The sequence below is a fragment of the Lathyrus oleraceus genome, chromosome 6 (assembly GCF_024323335.1).
Source record: "Lathyrus oleraceus cultivar Zhongwan6 chromosome 6, CAAS_Psat_ZW6_1.0, whole genome shotgun sequence".
Taxonomy (NCBI): Eukaryota; Viridiplantae; Streptophyta; class Magnoliopsida; order Fabales; family Fabaceae; genus Lathyrus; species Lathyrus oleraceus.
In genome coordinates, this window is record NC_066584.1 from 133,811,671 (window position 1) to 133,822,407 (window position 10,737).

Sequence of the window (10,737 nt, forward strand, 5' to 3'; positions counted from 1 at the left end):
TCAGGTATTCCAGCCGTCGCTGAGAATCATCACTGCACGACTTCTTTTCCCCATAAAGTCGGATATTCTAGTCGTTGCTAAGAATCGTCACCGTAATTTGTTTTTTCTCTCCAACTGAGTTAGGTATTCCAGCTGTCACTAAGAATCATCATTGAACCCAACTTTTATCCCCCACTGAGTCGGGTATTCTAGTCTTCGCTAAGAATCGTCGTTGAATTCATTTGGTCGATCTCCAGTAGGTGTCAGGGATTCCATTCATTGCTAGGAATCGTCACTAAATCTATCTTTTCCCCATCAGATTTAGGTGTTCCGGACGTTGCTAGGAATTACCTTCCTTTTCTCCCCAACCATTTCTAGGGGCAGTCACCCTTTTCTCTCTTATCGAGATTTTCATTCCCCAACATAGTTTCTTCCCTCCGACTTCTTAAGATTTTAACATCAAAGATACTTATGTTGCATACCCATTATTGCATGCATAATCATCATAACCATGCATAATTCTCAATAAATAAACTCATATCACCATTATCTCCACCAGGGAAAATTTATGGTTACACTTAATAGTAGTTAATTCCCTTTTACTATGAATGTATTGGAAGTCGAGGCTATCCATACCTTCAGGTCCGAGAAGATTAAATATGGGCAACTGTTATACCCTCAAATTTTCCCTACCCCATATCATCTTCTTAAGCCCTAAACCCTAAGCATGCATCCCATACATATTGTCATACCCCGATTTTGGTCCTGAATTTTTTATTTTTATTTGGCACTTGACCTGAAATTCATTTGCATACATTCATTCCCAAATCTATTTCTCTTGATAAACATTGGTCATTATCTGGTTTTTTGATCAGGGTGTTTCTTTGATTATAAAATGGATTCAAACTATTTGACTTTTTAATTTTCAATTCGATTTTAATTTCAAAGTAAATCTAATTCCAAATTTCAAGTTAATCTTAATTGTATTTTTACTAATGATTCAAATTCTAATTGATTTTTAATATCCAAATAAATGTTAGAATTTGACATCAAAGTAATTTTAGCAAATTATAGATTAATTTGATTTTTATTGGTTTCTTTGGTTTCTTTGATTTTTTTTTTTTAATTGATATGCTGAAGTTTCGACTATTCAAGATGTATATAAATGTCTCTTTGAAGATATGGAAAGTAAATATAGATTCATTATTGAAGACTTGCATCTCAAGTATGGTTTCATGCAAGAAATATATGAAGTAATATTGAAAGATACTGTTGATAGTGTTCAAGCTTCTAATGGATTGAAAATAGAAGAAGCAAATATCAAGTCAGTTATGATGCAAGGGCTTTTGGATATTAATCAAGTTATATTCAAAGAAGCTTTGGTAGGTGCGGATGAAGCATTAAAGCACAAAGCTTCTGAGGACAAAACTAATATATGTAATACATACGTTGAAATCAAAAGTGGAAGAAAAGGAGAATTTAATAAAAGGGGCGGCGGATGCTACAATTCGACAGCCAAGAGAGTGACAATTCTCTTTCCAACAATTAACTCAAGCTAACTTTCATTTCTCCTAGTAACACTTGTAGTGGCTCTGTTTCACTAGATGAGAGCATTTCAACCAGTAATTCTTTGATGACTCCGGAATTCAAATATACTGGCAATGGCGACGTTGCGTCGATCAAATCAATTGAAAATAGGACGAGCAACATTCTCAATATTTCAGACTCTTCCAAAATGGCAGATGTTGACACCATACTGAAGTCAAGAGCAAATAAAATTGTTGACCTTGACTTCAATTTCAAAGACCCGCGGTTTTGTGCATCCATTGCCAATGAAATCTACGAAAATTTGCGTGTATCTGAGAAAATTAAAAGGCCATCTATAGACTTCATGGAGAAGATACAGACAGACATCAATGCCGGCATGCGGGCAATGTTTATTGATTGGCTTGTGAAGGTTGCTGAAGAGTACAGACTTCTACCTGATACACTATTCTTGGCAGTTAACTACCTTGATCGCTATCTCTCAGGAAAAGCAATGAACAGACAGCGGTTACAACTACTTGGTGTTTCCTGCATGATGATTGCCGCAACCTACCAGAAGGAGAAAAAGGAAGCCTTCAGCCGGATAACAGAACTGATACCGTTCCAAAAAAAACCTTCACAGTACACTTCAAAACCACACTTTCAATCATAACCCAACTATCCAACTTCTAACCGAAAGCTAACCGAATTCCAATTTTCGCCAATTGTCATCAACCGCCAGCTGAATTAAAAGCCTCATTATGTGACAGGTTCTTGCCAAATGGAGTACTCCACAACCACCTCCAAACCCTGGATATTTCCAACTTAACCTGACATTACCTATATCACGTGAGAAAAATCAAATCACAGTTGGAACTAGTTGTGCACAACATATATTGATGTAACATGACCATCATAAGAACCAGCAGTTGACAAATCCCTTGACCCTGCAGCAATACCAGATTAATACCATGGTTTAACCTTGCCAACAAAACCAATGCAAGGCATAACATAAACCAAGGCAATGCCTTCTGCAGTATCACTAGCAACCATGTCCTACAACATACAAAAACATCCCAAGCAACAGTACAGTCCAGACCTACCGCTCATGTGCATCCTAAGCCATCCAATATTTCAAAACCTGCAAGAAAAAAAAACCGAAACAGCAAGTTAAACCTGATTATAACTCTCAATTTTACTTATCAACTTCTGAAAGAGTAGCCTTGCCATATCAGAATCTTTTTTTGCCTGCTGCGGCTGTGGAGAGTAATAAAAGCCTATGCTCTTCTCGGTTATCAGCAGGTATTTCAGAGCGTCCTGTTGATATTCCTTTGCAGTTTCCTGTGATGATAAATGAAGCAAGTGGTCAGCATAATTACCAAGAACTTGAGGAGTTCCAACCCTCTGTGAGAGAAGCTATTCAAAATGTTATGTGCAATCACATGAAGAAAAGTGGAGGGCACCAACCTCAGAGTAGCAACCTGCCCCTTAACTTTTGCAGAGGAGCACACTGTTGAATTGAACCTTGGTGCTGACAAGGTTTCCCTTCACTTGGGGACGAAAAACTCTTGTAGCCAAATCTGACTCTACAAGCAGTAGATCTGCCGTTGTCGAAAATCAAGTAACTCAGCTGGAATTTTTAAGCTTTAGCAATACAAAGCTAAGTTCAGAAGAAAAGATTATCGATGATGTCTGTACAAGTATAACCAACCCTCGATCAAAAGCCACAAATTGACAACCATTCAAGCACGGCTAACAATCCAAACTGTCCCCAAACTTCCAAATTAAACCTGCATAATACACACAAAAATAGCTCAGATATGCAGTGTATGGGAACTGGTTATGTAAAGCCCAAAGTAGAGAGATTTGGACCTAGTGCCAACTACAACAAGGTTACTGCAAGATAATCATGTGAAAACCAGAGCTCTCCGAATTCACTGCAGTAAAACACGGTTAATTATTCCAGGCTGTTAAAAATCCAAAAATTCCCAAATTGGAATTGAGACAAAAACGTAGAAGAAAGCAAAACCCAGTTTACCTGATCCAACCCAAGCATCGATTAGGGCGACCGAACCCTGACCACCCAGAAGGGGGTTTTGCAGGATACTCTTTTGAGCTCCATATGCCATCCTGAAAACCCTAATTCGTAGAGGATAAATAGTGAAGGGATTAGTGAGGAGAGGGGGAGGCTACAATTCGAAAAAATCGGAGGCGGCATTAAAAGATACCAAACAGAAAAAACCCTAAACCGGAGAATCAAAGATAAACCTGGTTTGAAGAGTTGAAAGAGTTTGAAGCTTCATCATTGCCGTCTTTACCGCCGGAGGTGAGCGCTTTTTTTGCTTCAGCCATTGATTTCTTTTATGATTCGGAAGCGATTAAGAGAAACGCACGTTTGAGAGAGGGTTATGATGTGAGAGACGTGAGTTGGAGAGAACGATTTTGTGAGTAAGGTTGAGAGTGATTGTGAGACAGAGGCGAGAAGATTGAGAATGCGCTTGGAAGAGAAGTGTAAGGTTGAGTTTGGGAAAGAGAGATTCGTGAGATGGAGAGGACGAAGAGAAAGGCCTCTGTTACTATCCCATCTTTTTATTTCTTTTCTTTGATTTATTTATTTTAACAGAATAAGTTTTAAAAGTTTAAAATTCCTAGGATATTAGGTAATAATTGTTTTTTTTTTCTATTTCCAACTTATTCCCCATTGATAACCCAACAGCCAAGCGGCTGGGTTTAATTAGGTTAGTCCAACAGTTTCTTTTTTTTCTTAGTTTTGTTTTTATTTTTTAATTCTTTTTTTATTTATCTTGGTTTATATATTTAAGTTAGTATTGAAATAACAACTAGTTGGTAAGTGGTCTGGTGGAGAGGAGTGGTTTCTAGGTCTTTAGTGTAGTGGGTTCGATACCCCTATGTGTAGCATTTTTATTTCTTTTAACATTTTCTTTTATGTTTATGCTTTATTACTCATAGTTTTTTTATTATTGTTTGATAATGCAAATTTGATTTCTTTAATTTCATCATTCATTCGAAACCATTTTAAAACTATAAAAATCATTTTTTCTCGATTCAATGTCGAGCCCATTTTCATACCCTTGTAAGTCGATTGCTTTTAAGCATCGCCATCAACCTCACATGGCTTACTCTTGGGCCTTCTTACAATGAGCTCGTAAGCAACATCAACTAAACTTTCAATAATTTCAAACCTCGGTACTTTAATTGTTTTAATTTAATATTCAAATTGTTTTCCAAATAAAACGTGAAGAAAAAGATTACCTGGATGGAATGTCCAGTCGTAATCCTGAATATTAGGCTCAAGCTGTAAGAGCTTGTAAGCCGTTAATATTCGTCTTCTCTTTAATATTCAAATCGTTTTCCAAATAAAACGTGAAGAAAACGATTACCTGGATGGAATGTTCAGTCATAATCCCGAATATTAGGCTCAAGCTGTAAGAGCTTGCAAGCCGTTAATATTCGTCTTCTCTTTCATACTCCAATATTCAAAATCATTTTCTAAATAAAAGTTGGAAGAAAAAGGTTACCTGGATGGAATGTCCAGTCGTAATCCCGAATATTAGGCTCAAGCTGTAAGAGCTTGCAAGCCGTTAATATTCGTCTTCTCTTTCATACTCCAATATTCAAAATCATTTTCTAAATAAAAGTTGGAAGAAAAAGGTTACCTGGATGGAATGTCCAGTCGTAATCCCGAATATTAGGCTCAAGCTGTAAGAGCTTGCAAGCCGTTAATATTCGTCTTCTCTTTAACACTTTAATATTCAAAAATCATCTTCTTAATAAAGTTGGAAGAAAAAGATTACCTAGAGGGAATATCCAGTTGTAATCCCGAATATTAGGCTCAAGCTGTAAGAGCTTGCAAGCCATAAATATTCGTCTTCCCTCCAAAACATTCATAAATATTCGAATCATTTTCTTAGCAATATTGGAAAGAAACAAACTGCCTGGGTGGAATGTCCAGACGTAGTCCCGAGTACTAGACCCAAGCTGTAAGAGCTTGCAAGTCACAAGTATTCGTCTTTCAAACTCCAAAACACTTAATTCCTATCTTAACCTCTTTCAATAAGGATGGAAATGGAACATGGTGTATACCGTGCACTCCTGAGGCTAGGATTCGAGATGTATATCTCGCTCATCCAAGTTCTCGCCATCACTCAGAAAACATCCAACCTGTCAAACTCTTTCTCGCCGCCGTGCGACTAATCAAAGAATCTATTTCATAAATGAAAGATATATTGTCTTAAGTGATACAAAACAATGTTTCGGCCACGATTGTTGAGTCGAGATAAGTGACGCTTTTCCGAATGTAGATTTATAAATCCGTTCGATGTGTGGTATGCGTCCACTCCTCATCTGTTTTGGGTAAAACAATGTTCTCGTCGATTAATACAATATAGCTTTCGCTAAAATCGACCAACCAACAAACATTTTTCTACCCAGAACTACGTAAGCCTTGATTTCTCTTTTGAGATACGTAGGAGCAGGATTTGTAAATCTTGTCAGGCCCACTAATAAAAAACTTAGGTTTAGTCCTTCGTCAAAAATCCAAAAATATTCTCTTCTCATCCTTTCTTTCTTTCCCATCTAATAATTCGAAAAGCCTAATATTTCAACTAACACTAACGCACACAACTAACCTAATGGTTCCCGTTGAGTACAACGGACATGAGGGGTGCTAATACCTTCCCCTTGCGTAATCGACTCCCGAACCCTGATATTGGTTGCGATGACCATATCTTATCCTTTCTTTTGTCTCGGGTTTTATCGATATTTCCCCTTTCCTTTTTAGGAATAAATAAAGTTCGGTGGCGACTCTGTTCAGTCCATCATTGCGAGCGTGCGATCGCGCTTCGCTTTGAAAGTCGCATTTTTTCGAGGTGCGACACATATCATCTCATATGCACTTTTACTTAGTGACTACAATAATCCATAAGACCAAGGCATGGGATTCATATGCAAAGCCCCAAGCTCCTCTAATCATGTTAAGGTGTGCCCAAGCCACCTTAACCCTAATCTCATCCCCAACCATCCTACAAATCTTGGAGGATCACTCAAGACATCTCACTCATTCCCCAAACCTAATTTGGGCGGTGAGTCCCCTTTGAAGAAGCTTCAAGATTCATCAGGTCACCCAAGGACTAAACCCTAGTTCTTGACCCTCCATTGACTTGTACAAGTCATGATTCACCATGGATCTTGACCATGCCATTTAGGACCCCTTAAATCAAAAGTTTGTATATTGCCTAATGCGCTTTAAACATCTCAATTTGATCCTTACATCTCAAACCCCAATCCATCTGACTTTGGTTCTTGACAAAACTTGTGCCTCAAGAAACCCTAATTTGGGGATCCTTCAACCATTGACCTTTATCATTTTTGACCATCCAATCACCCTACCATTCATTCAACATCATTTTATGTCCATTATAATTAAAATCCACCATTTGAACATCCATTCAATCCATGTTACAAGTAGTTGGTTGGTTCATGATTTTTCAACTTTCAATGACTTGATCCATCCACCAATTTAACCTAAAATCATTCCACAAAGGTCCAAATCTGATTTCTCATCATGGTATGATCATATGAACTTAAACATCCATTCAATACATGTTACAAGTAGTTGGTATGATCATATGAACTTTAAACATCCATCATCTACCAATTTAACCTAATAAAGTATGATACAATCAAATGTGCTTGATGATCTCTCCCAATGCAAACCCAATGAATGAGGGGTAAGGAGGATGCCAAGGTGTGATCCCAAATCCAATGCAACTGATGAGATAACATGAGGGATCTTAGGGTCAAAATAGGGTCTTACAGCTGCCCCTATTTAAGGATATTCTAACTGAGGATGTGAAAGTTAAAATCTTCATATCAACTCGGTAGAATGGACTTAAATAACAACATCAAGAAATAAATTTTGGTCCCTAAGAGATCTCATGATGCATATGATATGAATGTTAAAATAATCATTATGGGGAATATTCTTCCACAATAGAAAAGAATCCAGAGAGACTGAAAGTCCACAGGAGCATAATGCATTTCAGAAGGAACACTCACTAGGGAGACAGAGACTCTAGGGGATAAAAGTTGTGCGTAGGCCAGGCTACGACTTAAAAACTGTTAGGAGATGCAAGGGGATATCCATGAAAATAAATCAATGGAAAGACTCGGTATGGGGATAAGGTTATCTACAAGGGATGAGAATAGATCAGATCAAAGCTAAAATACTCAAACCAAATAGGGGATTAGCGACTTCACTAGGGAAACACGCACTCTAACTCAACTAGGGAAGAATGAACTTCAACACAAGAGTAAAAGAGATATATTATCTATTACCAGTTACTGGGTAGGAAGATAATACACTTGGACAGAGCGACATCCCTTACCGGTTAGGGTAAACATATCAAGGATGACTCGCTGAGGAAAAAGAGGTGTATTCATTACCAGTTACTGGGTAAGAATAACCTACTAGGGAGAAAATATCAAATAGGATTTGCAACTACCTGTTACTGGGCAGAAGACCAAAGAGAGAGTGTCCGTCGCTGGTTAAAGTGAACATATCAAGGATAAACTTAAAGGGAGAATATCCGTCATCGGTTAAGATGAACATATCAAGGATATACCACCTAGGGAAACAGGAAGAATATCCGTTAGTGGTTAGGGTAAACATATCAAGGATAAACTGCCTGGGGAAAAATAGGAATTACAACTATCGGTTATTGGGTAGAATACCAAAAATAGATAATATTTGTCACCGGTTAGGATGAACATATCAAGGATAGACTCAGCAGGGGAAAGTGGGAATTACAACTACCAATTACTGGGAAGAAGACCAAAAAATAGAGAGTATCCGTCACTGATTAAAGTGAACATATCAAGGATAAACTCTGAGGGAAAAAATAGGATTTATATCTACCATTTACTAGGTAGAAGACCGCAAAGAGGAGAAAATCCGTCACTGGTTAAAGTGAACATATCAAGGATAAACTCTCTAGGGAATAAAAGTAGGGATTATAACTACCTTTTTACTAGATAGAAAACCACAAAGGAAGAATATTTGTCATCGGTTAGGATGAACATATCAAGGATAGACTTGCCGGGGAAATGTGAAAAAAAATCTGTTGGGGAAACAAAGGAAGTAGATTACTTTTTACCGGGTATTAGGTAAAGGTAACGTACTCAACATCAAGAAGAATATTACCAGTTACTGGGTAATAGACTCTTGGAGACCAAAATATCTATCTAGGTAAGAACTAGAAAGAAACGGTCAATCAAAGAATCAACCTAATGAGGACATAACTCAAGGGGAGTGGTTCCGTCCAAATAAGAAACTAGGGAGGAAACAGAAATAATAATCATCCACGAGAAAATAACTTGGTGGGGAATGAGAAAGGATAAACTTTTTCTGCTTATAGGGCTGACACTCTACAATTGAAGGAGGACAAATACACCAAATCCGCATGGGGAAATAATATCACCAAGGCAGGGGATCAAAAGAAAAATCAATGTGATAAAATGCACAATGAAATATCTGATGTTGGGTTATATGCATGAATATGTATGTATGTCATTATGATTATGCTGACAACCCAGTACAAAGTATATAAATAAAAAAGATTTGAATCATCACTAAAACACTCGGCTAATCTCAACAAGATGGAAACACCAACTGGAGAATGTGCTAGGGATGAAAATAAATCATCTAACTCTAAATAAATCAACTTTGGCTGGGGAAGACATGGAGAACATGCTTCCAATCAATCATGGCAAACTCCGCGCGGGGGGGGGGGGGGGGGGGGGGGCATCGCTAAAGGATAATCAACCAAACATGTCGAAGATAGAGAAGGATCTGTTGGGGATCCAAATAAGTCAGCGCTACATGGAATTTTAAGTCAGTGCCATATCAAACAGGAGACAACCTTGCAGGGGACAAAAAACAATATTGCTCAAACCCAAACACTACCAGGAATGGGGGAACTTCCATCAGAAGACAAACTCCGCCAGGGAGTACAAGAGATAAAACTCTGAATAGGGAATCGAGCAAATTGCTGGGGATGTTGTGACTTGTTGGAACAAACCAAAGACCGTCACATTCCTTAATAATCATCAAATTCTTCTTGGATATTGTGAAATAAACCAATTCCAAGGCAAAGATAACTGAATCTGACTCACACATGGAATTAACTATCGCGATTATGCAACACAAATAAATGCAAATGGGGATCTGGAGACCAAATAATGGTTCCGGGATATCCAGGATCTAATCATCAAATAACAAACTGGGGGGATGCAAAACATGAACACCTCAGTCGGGGAAGATAAATTGAAAAGGGGACCAATCATCAGCTCAACCAGGGATAATAGGTTGCATGGGGAGCAACTTATTAGCCATGCTGGGAACGAACGAAGAACTGTTGGGGGGGGGGGGGGGGGGAGTTACCAAGCCAACTGCTTGGGGAAGACAATAATGCTTCACACTTTAAGACTTACCCGTTCTTAGATTGTTGTTGACATTCCTTGCTGAAATTGATTATTCTTAATGTGAATGCTTTTATTATTCTAAGAAAAATAATTATTCATTGATTTATTTCAAAATTATCATCATAAAGTTCAATTTTAAAACAGAAACAAATAAGAATAGAAATAATTGGATAAAAGCTCAACTTTATTTAATAGAATGGTAGTCTACAAATGGCGGGACTCCATAGATCTTTACAAAGTTTGAGAAATGGTAATTTACATGGAAAAGGGCTACATTGAATACAATGATCACTGCTCTCCCTACCCATCTTCAAAATCCACTGTGTTTGTCTTCGGTTGAGAATGATGAATCAGAACCAAATGACTGTTCAAAACTACTTCGAATATCAGGAACAACCGGATGTAGTTACTTGCCATAATCCATAATTTTTTCCTAGATTTCCCCAAGGTAGGGTACTCAATCTACTAGGATAAATTTTCTGATTTATGTCTCTAACTTTTGCCTGGATCGCCCTTTCGGGTTTTCAATCCACCGAGACGCTCATTTTTTCCTAAGTCGCCCTTTCAGGTTTTCAACTTAGCGAGTTGTTCTTTTCTCTTTTTTTAGGCGAAGTATTTCTTGACTGCATCGGTATTCATAGGACATGTGAACTCTTCATCATCCATAGTTGTAAGAATCAATGCACCGCCTAAGAAGGCTCTCTTAACAACATATGGGCCTTCATAATTAGG

At 37.9% G+C, this 10,737-nt stretch overlaps 1 protein-coding gene across 1 annotated transcript; it reads left to right on the top strand.

The window, feature by feature from the left end:
- Positions 1–1,714: 1,714 nt before the first annotated feature.
- Positions 1,715–2,176, top strand: LOC127094403 (cyclin-A1-2-like). The gene has a single exon (XM_051033244.1). It carries the CDS (start codon positions 1,715–1,717, stop codon positions 2,174–2,176), a length of 462 nt encoding a protein of 153 aa, XP_050889201.1.
- The last annotated feature ends 8,561 nt before the right edge of the window (positions 2,177–10,737 follow it).

Bases quoted from the DNA above. Each gene is read 5' to 3' on its own strand.
- LOC127094403 (XM_051033244.1), top strand. From the start codon at position 1,715: ATGGCAGATGTTGACACCATACTGAAGTCAAGAGCAAATAAAATTGTT.